General features: G+C 38.5%; 1 protein-coding gene across 3 annotated transcripts in view; it reads left to right on the top strand.

The window, feature by feature from the left end:
* TBC1D14 (TBC1 domain family member 14) overlaps positions 1-17,538 on the top strand; it is a 64,982-nt gene that overhangs the window by 43,440 nt on the left and 4,004 nt on the right. For all 3 annotated transcript variants that reach the window (XM_021550777.3, XM_021550779.3, XM_021550778.3), the window contains 6 exons: positions 91-171; positions 1,560-1,654; positions 2,683-2,754; positions 4,015-4,143; positions 7,078-7,187; positions 16,739-16,997. In XM_021550777.3, coding sequence (XP_021406452.2) covers positions 91-171; positions 1,560-1,654; positions 2,683-2,754; positions 4,015-4,143; positions 7,078-7,187; positions 16,739-16,997 — 746 coding nt within the window. The remainder of the gene's footprint in view (positions 1-90; positions 172-1,559; positions 1,655-2,682; positions 2,755-4,014; positions 4,144-7,077; positions 7,188-16,738; positions 16,998-17,538) is intronic.

Genomic DNA, 17,538 nt, shown 5'->3' with positions numbered 1-17,538 from the left:
GTTAATGCCTCAGGCAGCATTGCCCATGTGGTGGGTGGGATGTGAACCTGTACAAATAGAGGACTTGGTTTTGTGTTTTTCTTTTTCCAGAACTATATGATATTTGCCTGGCTCGTGCCAAAGAGAAGTGGCGATCACTTAGTACAGGAGGGCCAGAAGTAGAATGTGAAGGTATGCTTGTTGTAAGTGATTTATGCTATATTACAGAATCAGATATTTCGTAAACTAGTTCCTTAAAATGAAATCACATATTTTAAACAACAACAACAAAAAATCAGCTATAAAGTGATGTTCTGGTAAAAAGAAAATGTCTTTTTGTGAAAGCAATGAATAGCTGCATTTTTCTCAGTGAAATTTTGGTGTAGTACAAAACACACTTACTTTGAAGCAAATATGTAGGAAAAGTACAAATCATAATTTGGGGATTGGCACTGGAATTGCAACACTAAAATACTTTTCTGCATCTATAATTTTGGGATCGCACCTCAGGTTGGAGCAGAAAATTGCATTTTAGTCCTGTATTGCAACTTTGAGGTCAAGTCATTGTCGTGTTTCAGAAAGCAGCAGGGTGTTTTTTGCAGATGAAGTAGTTTGAGATTTACTAATTGGAAGAGTTGACTGTTTTTGAGAGATTAGGAAACTACATGCAAATTATTGAAATTGCCTTCAAGTACGTAATTATACTGAACAGAGGGAAAAGAAAAGGACAACATTACATATTGGCATTTATAAGCAGAAAAATATTTTTGATTGGAAATTCCCACTTTGTTCCCTTGAGATTGTTTATATCTTAAATAAGATAACACCTAGTATGTTTCCTGCTTCCTCTTGCACTTTATTTTTTGGAGTGTAGATGCTCATGTGATTGATGCTTATTGTCTATTGACAGCTTGCTCAGTAAACAGCAGTAGGTAATTCCCAACTAGACAGAGCAGACAATATCAATAAGACATCTTGATACCAGAATGAAAACAAATGCTGTAGAAATATACTTGGTACAGGATCTGTTTCAGTTATGGAGAGTGTATTATAGTATCAGTTACAAGATCTACAAAGGCTAAATAAACATGAAGCTGAAAGGAGAGCTTTCACAGTAGTAGAGATAGGTGGCATCCATCACAGGCTGCCACTTTAGGACTTCTCTCTTCCACCACAGCTTTTTCACAGAGGCAGCTACTTCGGGATCCACTGGGAAGCCTTGTTGGTGATGAGAGATCACAAGTCAACAGGCTTATATCTGTCCAGTGATTTGTCAGCAGATATGGGAAAAGTGCCTGATCTGCCTTGCCCTGTATCTTTACCCATTTTGCTTCAAAACATACTGAGGGTCACTGGGCACTGTAGGGTTGCTCTAGGTCAGGACATACTTTCTGCTGAGCCTGTCTGCTGAACTGGGAAATTGTTCTTTCTGTAGCCTTATTCCCTAGCATTCACATCAAAATACATGAACTGTGCAAAATACAACAACTGTGCAAAGGGTAAACCTTGTTGGAAAATAAAAGCAAGAGTGAATGTTCACTGAATGTTTGTAATAAATGTAGTAACTTCGGCTTTTGCAGATGCTGGGTTTTCTGCAGCTGACAGGGAGGCAAGCTTGGAGTTAATAAAACTGGATATCTCAAGAACATTTCCTAGCCTCTGTATATTCCAGCAAGTAAGCAATGTTAACTTTTGTCTTGGCATGTTGGGGAAATTAAGTTTATGTAATCTGGCCTGTCCCTTGGTTGGAACAGGCTATTGAGTTCTAAAGGAGCATATGTCTTGAGAGGATCAAGTTCCTAGAGATTTTGGAAAACTAGAAATAATCTAGAGGAGAGTAACATCAAGGTGCATGTAAAACCCCAAACTGTTTGGTAATCATTATGGTTTTTCTAATATTGTTCATGCTGGTTTCTGTTTGATGAAGTGATGCAAGTGACTGTTCCAAAGTCAGTGAAATCAGCATTGCTCGTTATAAATACACAGTGAGAGAGAACATATCAAACAAATGGGACTGGTTGGCCTTTTTTTAGCTTGATGCAAAACTGATTTGGCATGTATGGTTTTAGTGTGCTTTAGTGATTCAGGTTAATCAGATTTTGTCCTTCTATGCACAGCTTTCAGCAGCCCTGTAAAAAGTTTAAATTTGTGATAAATCAACATTTTTAGGCAAAAGACTTCTCCCTTTGGAAATTCTCAGTAATTTACAGTACTCAGTGTAAGACATGGGAGCTGTTAATAGTCAGCAATGTGAAATTCTTTTTAGCTGCACATGTCCTTCTCAATATGCTCTTTTTGTGTTGTGGCATGTTGTTGTTTTGACTGTTTTCTTCGGTTGACTTTTGCCTCCAGTCTCAGACAATTATGTGGTTTGCATTATTGTTCTACTTCCTTGGCACTATTGCCAGAGTGCTGCTGGCCTGTAAGGAATCTCATAGGCTTGCATTCCTATTGTATAAGTATTTAATATCTAATCAATGTATTGGATGAACTGTATGTATTTGTAATAAATGGGGTTTGGAGAGTTGTTTCATTCTGTTAAAGCTAAAATTATTTGCAGTAGTTCAGCTGTTCTAAGCTACATTGGGAAAGAGTATTACTGCTACTTTGTCAGCAGTAATAGAGACCATCTGTAGCACTAAAGTTTTTTTAACATGCTTGTTGTATAATCAGATGTATTGTGCTGTTTTTGTTTAATTATAGGGTGGTCCTTACCATGACACATTGCACAGTATTTTAGGAGCCTATACTTGTTACAGACCTGATGTAGGCTATGTAAGTGAAGAATTTATTTTTTAGGGGTGGGGAGGGCAATATTTTTTAAGAGGAGGAAGGATTTTATTAATTGGTCATTTTTAGACCTGTATTAAATGGTTTGGGGAGGGGTTTGTATGGGCTTTTTTCTATGCCAGTACATGCTTGAGAAGTGTGTATAACATTTATTTTGCTGGATTCAAGCTTTTTACAGGTTAAGTAATTGTAAAATCCATATTTGTTCTGAAGAGTAATTTGAAAATTGGAATCAAAGACAAGGTGTAGTTATGTACTTATTGTTAGTACTAGTCTTACTGAGACTGCTGTTGAATTAAAATGATTGTCATTCTGTGCCGTAGCACTGTGAGTTTCTCGAGCAGTCTCTAAAACAATGTCCATTGAAACTACATGAGCTCAATCATAGTGTTTGAAGTAGTGATTATGAGAGGGCTGAGTGGATTTCATTTAGTCTGTGTATGCAGAGCAGGGTTATTGAGAGCAGTTTTAGACAAGGCAAGTGGAGAGAGGGGATGTTCCAACTTTGTAGGTAGCGCAAAATGCTTGGCAAGAGCTGCTGAACATGACTCCTGGGAAATGAGACAAAGGGCAGATCAGCTGCTGTGCTTCATGTGGCACAGAAACAACCTGTTGTGTTGGGAAGGAGCTTGTTCCTCAGGTTTGCAGGAATGACACACCTCGCTCCACGTGACTTGCAATGGCAGCACTGCACCCTCTGGTGAGAGAGGTTTGCCTGGATTCCACAACAGGCTTTGTAGAGAAAGGGAACAATATCATGAGCTTATGGTAAATGAAACAAGAGTGAAATCTTAGAGTAGTTTTGTTTATCAAATTATTTAGTGCAGTTGTTTTTAACTGCTGGTAATTTATTGAAAAATAAAAGTACAGGCTTTGTCTCTAGGGTTCAAGTTCAGCTTTCCTCAAATAAGGATCAAGATGACCCATCCCTGGGAGAAGAGGGATTACTTTGAAACACCTTATTGTTCAAAAAAATCTTTATTCTGTATATTTGAAAGTGTTGTCAACCTAACCGATCCTTGGAGTTCAGCTTGGAGTCTTTGAAAGAAGACATCATGGGAATTGTTAGCTTCCATGTACTGAACATGTGATATCAAGGGGCATGTGGGTTAAAAAGTTGTACTTTTCTGAACATTCTCAAGATGCAGCAGCTCAGTGAGTGCATTAAATACTAGTGAACAGGAGGACAATAGGAGGCAATATAATAGAGTTACTGCTAAAGGGTAACACTTCTCCTTTCTTCAGGTGCAGGGCATGTCGTTCATAGCAGCTGTATTGATCTTGAACTTGGATACTGCAGATGCCTTCATTGCTTTTTCTAACCTTTTAAATAAGCCCTGTCAGATGGCATTTTTCCGTGTGGACCATGGCCTTGTAAGTATGCAAAAAATCCTGTAATCAACACGCTGTGGATAATGTGTAGGAAAAGTTTAAAAAATAAAAAACTATTATTTCCATGGTTTGGGAAAGAAATCAGAGTTTAGTTCAAATTAACACATCAGAACTTCATTTTAAATCAACACAACTTTTTTTTTGTTTATAAAAACAACAGGAAAAAAAAAAAACCCAACATGCAGAATCCCTCAAAGTCAAACCCAACCAAAGATCACCTATCAACCTTTTTGAACAAGACATGTGAATGAAATTGTTGAGTAGCTATTTTATGATGCTCAGAGAATAGTTATGAGACTATTAATGTAGGTGGTTTTCAACAATACTGCAGTTGAAAGCTGAAAGCACCTTAATAAAAGTGTCTTGAAAGTACTTTTTATCATAGGCTAATAGGTTGCTAAAAACAGACTGTTGCAGGGAGAAGCAGGTTTTCCATATCTTCCTGTAGCAGCTGTGTTTGAGTCCCACAGGCTGCTTTCCAGAGAAAGAAACCTCTCACCCCTCAAGTTCTCACTGGGAGCTGATCGCCTCATTTTCTCTAGAGTCTCTAAAATTCCATGTCAGCAGGTACACTAGCAAAATAAGACACATCTCCTCAAATGTGCTTTTAATTTACTTTAAAGGCATTTTTGTGTAAAATATATGGCATTCTGTATTTCTTTCTCACCTCTTAGCACTATGAAAATAGGATCAACCTCTTAAGAGTTCAAATGCAAGAAAAAAAGCAAGAGCATGGATGATGACAACAGTCCCTGTTGTTGCTTAAAAAGTAGACACTAGAAATCCTATCAGTATTCCTGCTGGAAAAGTATTCCCTTTCAGTCCCTGAATTTCATCAGTTCATACCATGGGAAAATGTGCCACAGGGCAGACAGCATTGCTAGGAGCAGGATCAACTATCTCCATTACAGTACTTGGAAAAGGAGGACATGCTCATGCATTCACTGTGTAAATACGGTTTGTGTGAAGATGGTTTTGGAATTGAATTGGATAGAATAAGATAAATATTTTTTTAGCTGAGCTAGTGGGGTTTGCAATTCTTTCAGATAGTGCTGTTCAGTTCTCTTAGCCTGGCCAAATAGGGACTGTGGGATAACTGTGCTTACAGAGGGCAGAGATGGTGATACTAATGTCATGAAAGCAAACCCATGATTTAACAACACAAGGAAAATGTCATCTAGTATTTCAAAGGGACTAGTGGCACTTGAGTGAGACAGTTTTGGCTTTCTGTGGTGAACATACTAATCTGCAGTCTACCCTCATCTTTTTGTGTCAGCTTAATAAGCAAATGCTGATTTGTTGTATAGTAAATTAATAAAAAATAATACCAGTGTAAGTTAGTTGTGTGAATAATAGTAATTTATACAGGTTTATCTTGACTTCCTTTGTTGGTTAATTCTGTTAAACAATATTTTTTTTATTACCACTAAGGAAAAGTCTTGTTGAATGTTGATTTGATCAAAATAACTACTTGTACTGCTGCCCAGATTGCTATCAATAGAAATGACTGTAGCATTTATGTGTAAGGTCCTGCCTCTGCAGTACTTTTGAAAGTAGGAACTTCAGTAGAATTATCTTACAGTGGTGCCAGCAGATTATTTTGGAAGTAGGACTATCTGATGCATTACCTGCTTCCTTCTTTAGACTTACAAGTCTCATAGATGCTTGGATTTCATGCATTTAAAAACCACATTGGGAAGCTGTTTCAGGGGTGCAGTTCTCTAAAGCGCGTTCCTGGATTTCTGGTGTCATGTTTGACATGAAGCTGTTTCTCTATAACTGATGGTTCAGAGATTTCAGTAACTTCAGTTATTTCTCTAGCATGCACCATCTGATTGCCTCTGACAACCAGGCTCAGGTGGTTGACTACTTTCATGAACAGTGACAGACCACTATCTGTCACTTCATTCAGAGGAAATGGGAAATGCTTCTATAAGGACATTAAAAAAACCTGGGAGATAAACTATTCATTCTTTAAAAGAATTTCACACAAAGTCTCCAAAAGGATTCCTTTTCCGTTTACTCTCGTGATGTTTTGGGGAGAAGTATGCTGTTGCAAGTCATACTTTGAAGAAATCACTGCCTTTCTTTATTGCTTTTATTGAGATTTGTATTACTGAATCATTCAAGAACTTTGCTTAACTTTTCTCCCTGTAGTATCAGGGACAGTGGTTAAATAATGTTTTGTTTTTAACTCTTACTTGAATTGGAAGATATTTTTAACATGTTTTCTGTTATGAAATTTGACGAAATACTTCAATTCTAAAATAGCATAGAAGTCTTTGTGTTTAAAACAATGAAGTTCAGGGGTTATGATGTCAGAGATTTAAGAACTGTTTCTCTTGCATAGATGTTTTGTCCCAGTCTTTGAATTTTTTGTGTGAAATTCATATCTTCCTTTTTGCAAAAGAAATGCCTATTGTCTAAATGTAGAATGTGTGGTGTTATGTTGGTATTAGACTGCTAGAATAGCTTAGATTGTGATTTATGACTGGAATATACTGGACTCTTCATTGTTGCTGTGGAGTATTAATATTGTTTTAGTTTTGTATTTCATTATGTTCCATTTGGTCTTGGATTTTATTCAATAATATTAAATTACTGCCACAAGCATAAAACCATTCTGTTATAATTATTTTGAAAAATCAGCCAAAAACTTTTCTCCTGCTGGTGTTTTTCTTTCCAAAGGAAGCTGGCCAAGACCCAAAGAAAATGTTACATTGTTTAGTATGAGAATCATATATAGAGTGGATCTTAAATGCTTAGTGCTTGCAGATGCTGCCTTTTATGTAAATGCTTAGCTCTTTATAGTATCATGTAATTTATTGATCCTATTTTAGAAGAGTGTTAATCCTACATTTAAGCTTATTAATAACACAGCTAACTGTTTGTTTTTTCCCTGTTATATTTTCTCAGATGTTGACTTACTTTGCTGCATTTGAGGTATTTTTTGAAGAAAATCTGCCAAAGTTATTTGCCCACTTCAAAAAAAATAACTTAACTCCAGACATCTATTTAATTGATTGGTAAGACATTGAAAGAGTAATTACTAATCTGTGTGACATATAGCTCCATGTCAGTGTTCATGACAGAAATGGGAATGTTCTTACCTGGTTTAATGTTTTTCCAAGATAGAGGCTTTCTTTTTTGTTCAGTACTTGAGTTGTCAATCCAAATCATTCCCGCATACTTCTGTGATGTTAAACACTTGTGTAACCTGTATTGTACTTGTATTAAGTTGGAAGCTTATTCTGAAATAATGCTGACCTTCTGAGAAAATTTGTCTGTTGCATGTGCAGGTGTGTACCAGGGCTGTCTATTCAGAAAATATTTCCAGTCTTGCATTTGAAATGTGTACTTTATCCTGCACAGATCAGGAAAAGCGTGATTAAAGCATTTGTCCATACAACATAAAACTCAAAGCTCCATAAAAGCTATTCCACTTAACAGATGGGCAATTAGAGTCTTTTTATTAGATGAAACTGTCTTTCCTTTAAGTTCTAGTATAATCAGAACATTTTCCTTAGAGACAAGAAAAGACAAAGACCTTATTTGCATTTCTGCCAAATTTCAGTGAGGTATTCTGCACTCCAAATTGAGTGTTTGCATTTGTGCCTATCAGACCTTGGTTTGGGGCAGTTAAAAAGTCTCTTTTCAGCAAGACTTTATTGTCAGTTTTGGGATGACATGAGAGATTTTTTGTGAAAAATTAGTTTGCCCTTTGTTGTTGACAATTTCTTCTGTTCTCAGGTATCTGACAAATACCTTAAGTAAAAGAACAAATGCCCAGCGGTAACAGCAGGAGTTTTTTTCCTAACATTAATAAGCTATTCTTTTGGAAAATATTTGTAGTGTTAATGCAAATTTACCTGAATGTCTTTGGCAACACCCTGATCTTTAAGAGTTAATTGGTAGCATTCAACATGTTGCTAATCTCTTAGACAAAAATGCTTTTAAAGTAAATCAGTCCAATACAAGCTCAAAGTTTGAATACGTTAATTTTCATAGGATCATAGAATTTCTGAGGTATTGGAACAGTCCTCTGAGAGTATCTAATCTAAACCCATTGCTCAAAGCACAGTCAATTAGAGCAGCTTGCTCAGGACCTTGTCCAGTTGGGTTTTGACTATCTTCAAGGAACAACACTTCACAGTCTCTTCAGGCAACTCTGTTCCAGTATTCAACCACTCTTGTAGTTAACAAGTTTATTTTCTTATGTTTAAAATGGAATTTCCTGTATTTCATTTTGTGCTTGTTGGCTCTTGTCCTTTCATTGGATACAACTAGGGAAAGTCTGTTTCTGTCTTTTCTTGTTTGTTTTCATCCTCCTATCAAGTGTTTTTAGATATTTAGGTCCAAGCCATCTCTTCTCCCAGCTGAACAGTACCAGCTTGCTCAACCTCTCCTTCTGTGTCACATGTCCAAGCCTTTCATCACATTCATACTGGATTTGCTCCAGTATTTCCATGTCTCTCTTGTACTGGGAAGCCCAGAGCTGGCTAGTCAGGGCTGAGTAGATGGATGAGCTGCCTTGGCATGCTGGCAGTGGTGTTTCTTCTGCAGCCCAGGAGTTTGTGAGCAATCTTTGCTGCAAAGGCATATTGCTGGTTTACATTCAGCTTGGTGTCCGCCAGAGCCTCCCTGTCCTTTTCTGCAAAGCTGCTTTGCAGCCAGTTGGCTTCCCAAATAAACTTGTGTCTGGGCTTACTTCTTACCTGTGTGCAGGACTTAGCATTTCTTTTTGCTGAACTTCATGGGACTCCTCTTGGCTCATTTCTCCAGTATCTCAAGGTCGCTGTGGAGTGGTACCAGCCACCAGCCTCACAGTTTTATATCACCTGTAAACATGCTGTGGGTACAGTTGAACCCATCATCTAGGCCCTTAATGAAGACATTTGATTAATATCAAGTGCTGGAGTACATTACCAGTGGGTTGGCTCAAAGCTGTACTTCACGCCATTAAATGACAGCCTTCTGGGCTTGACAGTTCCAGCCGGTTTTCAGTCTACTGCACTGTCTATCTAACCCATACTTCATCAGTTCATCAGCAAGTATTTTATAGGATGCAGTGTTAAAAACCTTGCTAACATCAAGATACACAATGTCTATTTCTCTCCCCTCTTCCATGAAGCCAGTCATCCCATTGGATAAGCTACCAAGTCTGGTTGGGCATGATTCCTGACTTCTCATGATCACCTTTTCACCCATAATGTGTTGTGAAATAATCTCCAGGAGTTTTTCTTACATTACTTTCTCAGGGATGGAGATGAAGCTGGCCAGCCTGTAGTTCTCTGGATCCTGTCTCTTGAAGATAGGAGTAACATTTGTTTCTTTCAGGTCCTCGGGAACTTCCCCTGATCACTGGGATGTTTCAAAGATAATTGAAAGTGGCCTCACAACAACACTAGACAGTTTCCCCACACACTTGCATATGCCAAATTTATTTAAATGGTACCTAATATGATCCTCCTCCAGCTAGGGTAGGGTTTCCTTTTTCCACTGGTCTGGGGGACCTGAGATTCCTAAAGGCAAGTCTCAGTAAAGACTGACATGAAGGTGGCAGTGAGTACCACAGCTGTCTGCATGTTCTTTGTCACCAGGTTCCTTGCCCCGTTCAGCAGTGGGCTCATGTTTTTCTCAGTCTTTTTTTTTTCCCTGCACATGCAGGAAAGCCCTTCTCATTATCCTTAATGTCCATTAGTTGATTCAACTCCAGATGGACTTCTCTTGCTGCCTTTGCTTGATTTGCTTGTTTTGTATATGCCTGTTGCACGGAGGGTGGTGTAACATGGGCTTTGTGACTAGACTGTTAGACTGTGATTCAATTTTAATGCATCATGTGTAGGGAAATTGTTGGGGGTTATAATGAATAGGCTCATTTCTCCCAACATTTAATGGGAGAAATACCATGGGAAAGAATTTTTGACTGAAGGCTGAAAATATTAAACTGAAGTAGATTTGTGCACAGAGAATAGAAAAAGTACTAGGGTAAGGTAGAAGGGAAGAAAGAGAGCAGAGGCTGGTGTGTTCAGTGATAAGAGGAAAGATGTCGAAATTGTATGCCTCAGTGTTGTGAAAGCCTGTGTGTGGAGAAATCAATTGCGTAAAAGGGTCATCAGAATAAGAGGACTGTAAACATGTGGGAGAGTAACTGGATAGACATCACTGAAATCATCAGGTTATTGTATTTTTAATGGACAATAATGTTAATGGCAGTCCAGAAATTACATCAGCCTGTTACATGATGAGGATGGTCACCTTACCAGCAGGGACACAGACTAGGCATAGATATTTAATGTTGTCTTCACTTTGGTTTTTTAATGATAATGATGTGCTTTGGGGTCCCAGAGCCCTGAGCTGGAAGACCATGGCTGTGAGGATGATAAACTTCTATTCAGCTCTGAACTTGTGGGATTTGCTGCTGCAGCCTGATGGTCTATGGGACCTGATTGGATTCATCCAAGAGCTGGCAGATATCATCATGAGATCTCTCTCAATGATTTTTAACAATCTTGGGAATCTGAAGAGGTTCCATTTGTCTGGAAGCTGGCAAACATTGTCCTGATTTTCAAGAAGGGTGTCTCTGGAAACTAAAGGCCTGTCAGATTCACTACAGTGGTTGGTAAAATTATGGAGCCATAAGATTATTCTGGAACATATTGAAAGACACCTGGAGAATAGCACAGCCAGCACAGGTTCATGAGGTGAAAGCCCTGCTTCACAAACTTAATTTGCTTTTATGACAGGGTTACCCATCTAGCTGGGTAGATGTGATATTTTTAGACTTCATGAAAGATTTTGATACATTTCACAGTAACCTGTCCAGATTCGGCAGCTGGGATGGAGCAATTCTGGATGTACTGGGGAATGAGATGCTGGAAAGCAGCACCATAGAAAGGGACCTGGGTCCTGGTCAGTGGCAAGTTGAATGTGAATCAGCAGTGCCCTGGCAGCCCGGAGGGCCAGCCCTGTCCTGGGGGACATCAGGTACAGCATGGCCAGCCAGGCAAGGGAGGGGATTGTCCTGCTCTGCTCTGCACTGGGGTAGCCTCACCTTGAGCCCTTGAGGGCAATTTCAGGCACCACAATATAAAAAACATAGATAACTATCAGAGAGTGTGCAAAGGAGAGTAATAAAGATGGTGAAGGACCTTAAGAGGAAGCTGTGAGGAGTGGCTGAGGTCATTTGGTCTGTTCAGCCTGGAGGTGACTGAGGGGAGACCTCACTGCAGTTACAGCTTCCCTGTGAGGGGAAGAGGAGGGGCAGGCACTGATATCTTCTCTGCGGTAACAGTGCATGAAGCTGTGAAATTCAAATTAAATATTAGGAAAAGATTCTTCTTCCCAGAGAGTGGCTGGGCACTGGTACAGAATCCCTAGGAAAATAGTCAGAGCACCAAGCCTGGCAGAGTTCAAGAAGCTTTCATACAGTGCTGTCAGGCACATCATGTGATTCTTGAGGTGGCTCCTGTGCAGGACCAGGAATTGGACTCAATAATCTTTGGGGGTCCTTTCCAATTCTGGGTATTCTGTGATACTGTGGATTACTAGTTGGATATGATGCTGCCATAAATAAAGTGATTGCTAAAATTGAACATCCTCATGGTACAGGCATGTTAATATAATGCTATTGTTTAACTTCACATTGTAAATAAATCCTGAGAAACAGTACCAGAAATTAGAGATTTAGAAAAAAAAGATTTTTAGAAAGAAGATTGAAAATTTCCTTCAGCAATTTTGCTTTGATAGAATACTCTGTATTTCTTGAGTAAACATGTACATGATAAATTGTTTTCTCTTGGTACATATATAGGAAAAAACCAAACACAAAACCAAAACAAACCAAAAAGTGAGAGTGAGTGAAGAACTGATGATGTCTGTCTTGAAGTATTATTGAAGTCTTGAGGCATATCAGATCCCCCTTTTGTTACCTCTGTGGGTGTTGTTAAGAGCACTTGAAAGAAAAGTCAGTGAGGAGTGACTCTGGATGGTGCTTCTCAAGGTCTTTGCATCAGTGAACTGACAATTAACATTTCTTGCTGACTACCTGCATTCATATTCAAGCTGTTTATTTTAATTCCAAGGACAATTTACTGTGTTCTTCCCCATCCCTAGAGAGTTACAACACTGATCTTGCACAGGGATATAGGCTCTTTGAGATAGACCTGCCCAATATTGTATTGAACATTTTCACACTTGTCTTGAACTACACAGCCCATACTACTCTGTCCTTAATTTTGTTAGTGAAGGTTGTATGTATGTAAAACTTACATGTTTTACTTAAATATACATGTAACGGTATTCATGTGTGTTCATACATATACTTACTTTCTGCTTCAAAATACTTTGATCCTGTAGGGAGCAGATTTGTTTTTTCTTTAGATTTGTTTTTTCTTTAAATTGCCACTAAGAGTGTGGCAGTGTATTTAAAGTCAGGGAAGAATATGGTACAGCATTGCTTTGAGTAGGCAGACCTTTTGCTTGTAGGTAAAAATCTCTGTGAAACAGCCTTGCTGTAACATTACTTTTATTTAAATGAACATTTGTTCTGAGTTCCAAAGGGATGCCTGCTGCTATTCCAGTGGCTGGTATGGTTACTGTGCAGGCATGTGTGCAGTAAATCTCTGCTGGTGCCAGCTCTGGGAGGCTCCAGTGGCCAGTGCTGCACAGACCAGTTGCTGGGAAACCTTTCTGCTCCTGCCACAATTAGAATGGAGACAACTAGTCTGCTTTGTGCTTCTTCCTGTCACTTGTGCTGCAGGGAACAGCAGTAAAATTGGTGTGCTTAAATAATTTTTGAACAGATATGTTCCAAGAAAAATAAATGCAATAGGTGGGCCCCACTGTGTAGGTTTCCTTGGAGCAGGTAGAGGACTTAGGGAGTAGAGCCCTCCTGCCAGTTTAGTTCCACTGCTGCCTTCTGTGGTGGGGAAACTCCGAGGACTGAATAGTTTAATTAAATGTACTGTGACATGATTACTGGGGGATACCTGCCACAAGTAAAGGCAACCCATTTAAAAAGGACCCATGTGCTTTAAGCCCAAACGCGACTGATAAATCTTATAGACAGAATTCAAAAACTATACAGGGTTTTACCTTTTTTTGTGAGTATAATGGGGATCAAGTGTGAAAAAACCATAAAGAGCAACATGCAGTCAGGTTCACAAAGAACAGAGGGGAAATCGTGTGTCCGAATAGCCCAGTTTTGGCCTCTCACTCTGTCAGCTGATGTTCCGCAGGCTCTTGTGAGCAGAGTGGAATGTGGATTTGCCAAGGACACATGCTGTCTATTTATGGCCTGCTGCTGCTGTACAAACACCTCTTTATCCCTACTCAGGAAAATGATTTTGGCAATAATTATAGCCAAGGGCTGTTTGTACTGATGGATTGATCAGTGGTTCTTCAATATTAGGTGGAGTGTGATTGTGCTCCATGAACATGAAGTTTCTATTGACACCATATATTTGTTGGGATAAAGGTCCACTTTGCATGGCTGTTTTTAGTGGGCACTTTCAGTAAAGTATGTATAAGTTTGTTTTCTGTTACTTTGAGAAAAGCATAGTCTGTCCCCCCAAAAAAATACTCTCTTGCAGGCAGCATTTTATTTCTTTTTTCCAAATAAGAAATGAAGTAAACACTTCTACTTTTTTTTAGACTGTAAGGATTTTAAAATTTACAGACATGGGAAAGGAATGTGTAGAACAAGAATACATAAGATCTGAATCAATGTTGTGTGTGAGTTGCCAATCCAAAATCTGGCCTACCTGTCTGCATTGCTCTTGCTGATATCTTATAAAGACTTTTTAATTAGAAAGAAAAGAGAAAAAAGGAGAGTGGGGAAAGAAAAAGCAAAGGATAGAAGGATGGAGCTTATGATTATCATGGTAGCAGTTCTTTGCTTTCTTGATGACTTTATGGTCATATGCTTTTGCTGCGAGTAGCAAACCAGCCAGGACTTCATGCATCCACCTCAAATACACTTTCATCAACTGAGCCAGGGAGGAGCAGGATCATCTGGTGCTTCTTCTCTTCCTCCTCCAGAGAAAGGCCAGGAGCATGCACCTGCATTGCTCTGACACTGGACATCTCTATGTGAGTTAGCTGTATTGTCTTCTCCAGCAACTTAGAGCAGTTTGCAAGAGAGCTGCAGACAGAAATCACCCTGCAGTGACAGCAGGTCATGTGCAAGGAGTGTGCTGGTGCTGCTGAAAGATGCTGCTGGAACTGCCTCAGTCTGGCAGCTGCTTTATTACTCCAATAAATTCCAGCAGAGTTTGACCAGTAGCTCAGATGTCTAATAAAAAAATGTCTTTCAGTAGGAAATGATTGTGGGGATGAAATACTGTATCTGTTCTAAGCAGTGATTCCTACTGGCCTTTCACTCCTTATTCTAGGGAGCCCAGTCTCTGTTAGGTCTTGATGCATCAATTCCATGCAAATATTAATGGAAGTTAATTGCCTTGTTAAGTTCCTGCAAATGGCACTTCATTCCAATTATGAAGAGCTCAATGGCAAATATGTGACTTGATGTGACAGCATTTTTGATGCGAGTAAATCCTTTCATACAAAAGAAGTGTTCTCATAAATAGTTCTTTCTTTTGACAGTTAATTTCCTGCATAGTTGGAGATTTAATACAAATAGGTTATTCAGGTTAGGTCTGAATCATGAAGGAATAATGACTTTTGTGAATAACAACAGGTCTATAAAGTTGGCATTGTTACTTATCTTTAACTTGTTTCTGGCTGGGTGTTTGCCTGCTACTTGGTGACCAGGAAAGGACTCAGCTGTATTGCTTCCTATTACACTGTTCCTTTTAAATTGAAAACTTGTTGCTGTTTCCTCTCTGTGTGTGTGTGTGTGTGTGTACAGACAGAAGTCTTAATTCTGCCATGCAGGTATTCCGTGGCAGTATGGTTTTATATGGTCTGTGACTGTTCAAAAATATTGAAAGAGTGCAAAATAAATGAAATCTGCAGTGCAGGATTGGCCAGTAACCAAAGAGCTTGTATTATGCTGTTCTTACACCTTCATGTGTGTGTATTGAACAAGTGTGTGGGTTTTGCATCCCAGGCCCATACTTTTTGTTTATTTTATAATTCTAATTTAGCTTTTTGTAGAACAGGATTTTAAGTGGTTCTACTTGTTATAAGAAGATTGCAATGAGATGTAAAAATAGGAAAAACAGTAGAATTCTAAGGACCTTAAACCTGCTATTCACTTGTCACCTGAATTTGTGCAAATTTTTTTTCATCAGGATGTTAATCAAATGAATGTCTTTTCCCTTTTTTCTAAAGTGTGGTGATTCACAGAGAAGCCATATACTTAATGACACATCATTCAAATAAATTTTTATACAATAAAAAGCAAATAATGCAGAAAACCTTTGATTATTAGACTTTGCTGTGAAAATATGTTACTTCATATTCTATTCTTATATATGTGTGTGTGTGTATATCTGTCCCATTTTATCTTTTTAATGTGAATCCAAATTTCCCAAATAAAAAATTGGAGGGGATAGAGGGTAGTTTTAAACACGTGATAACTTCTGTTAAATTCAACATTCTTGAAAAGGAGTTTTTTGTTAAAAGCTGTGGAAGGATTTGATTGAATTTGAGCCTTTGCTGACCTCTGCTGGGGAGAGAATTCTTTGCACTTTTACAGAGATTTTTGTCCAGTGCATCTGTGGAAAAGTTATTTCTTAATTCTGAAGGAAAAAAAACCACTGTAACTCTTTCCCCTTATATACTGTAAAATGATTCCGGGAGATTATTCTCATCATGTGCTGTTAGGTCATTGTTGGCAGCAATGCTTCTGCTGTGCAGTGAGATGTTGGGTAAAGGAGAGAGAAGGTGCAATTTTTTGTTTCTGGCTGCAAGGCTGTCAGCATTTTGGTGAAGGAAGAAATGTGCTCATGCTAGTTAATAAGAATAGAGTTTTAGCAACTGGGACAAGGCTGTTGCTTCTGGTATTACCCTTTCTCTTCGGGAATTACATCCATACAGGCACACTGAGCCACCATCTTATCACCACTGTCTGCACCTCTCTGGACATCCTGCCTTGGCTGTTTCTCTCAGCTCAAGGGAGTTCACACTGATCTTCCTCCAAAACTCATGCTAATATTACTTTCCCTGTCAATTATGCCTGGAACACAAGAGTTCATTTTACTCATCTCCTTTATCTGAATCACAAAATGCTCATTGCAGTTTGTCTTAAGGTTCAGCTTTTTGAGTTTTTGCAACTAAAGCTGCATCAATTCTTAGCTCTGAAGTGATGATTAAATAGGCCTTTGATTATAGTTGTGGTCATCAAATGCCCATTGTAAAACCATGTATATTGTTTCTTCTGGTATGATCCAAGAAAATCAAACTTAGAGACCACGCCTTAATGGTTGTAAAATTTTATATTGTTTCATTGATTAGTGTGCTGCAAGTAACAGAAGTACTTCTGAAATACAAAAAGAAATACTCAATTACAAAAGTTTGAGAATCCTCAAACTTACTGATGATTGGTGTGTGCATTTCTGTGAGTATCCAAGACTTCTTGTCCAATAACTGAAAATTTTGTTCTGCCTTTCAGGATATTCACTTTGTACAGCAAATCTTTGCCACTAGACTTGGCTTGTCGTGTCTGGGATGTGTTCTGCCGTGATGGAGAAGAGTTCTTATTCCGTACAGCACTGGGAATACTAAAACTTTTTGAGGATATTTTGACCAAAATGGACTTCATTCATATAGCTCAGTTTTTAACAAAGCTACCAGAGGACTTGCCTTCAGAAGAATTCTTCACATCTATTGCTGCGATTCAGATGCAAAGTAGAAACAAAAAATGGGCTCAGGTAAAGAAGATGTCAATCTTTGGTAACTGATGATTTTACTTTACTCATGAAAATGGGGTTTGGCAACATCTGGAATAATGTAGCAGAGCTGGTGCTTGATTTTATGGGTAGGTATGACAGTGTAGCTCACTCCATGCTTTTAGCATACACTGAGATGAGTGGATTCCCTCAGCTTAATCTCTGGAAAGGGAGAGCTCAGTCAACATTCAAAGTTGAAATACTGAGTGAAATTTATGAAGTAAAAAATCACACAGCTTTGAAAATTTATTAATTACAAGGCTGCTAGCAACATTACAACTTAATTATTTAAAAGCAGAAATCCACTCTTTGGGAGAAGTTGTCAGGACACACTATCATGCAGTCATTTTCATCTTGAAGATCTCTGCTCTGTCTAATTTTGGGCTGTACAGAAGTGATTGCATCTCTGCATCATCTTATTGGGATTTAGCATGTGATTTCATAAATTGTTTCATCGCTGTAAGTTCAATTAAATTCCAGTTTAAAGAACAGGGATGTGTCATATGAATGTGGAAATCATTAG

Source organism: Lonchura striata, chromosome 4, assembly GCF_046129695.1.
Source record: "Lonchura striata isolate bLonStr1 chromosome 4, bLonStr1.mat, whole genome shotgun sequence".
In the NCBI taxonomy this organism is placed as follows: domain Eukaryota; kingdom Metazoa; phylum Chordata; class Aves; order Passeriformes; family Estrildidae; genus Lonchura; species Lonchura striata.
The sequence above is the reverse complement of the archived record's forward strand: the minus strand, read 5'-3'. Positions and strand labels throughout refer to the sequence as shown.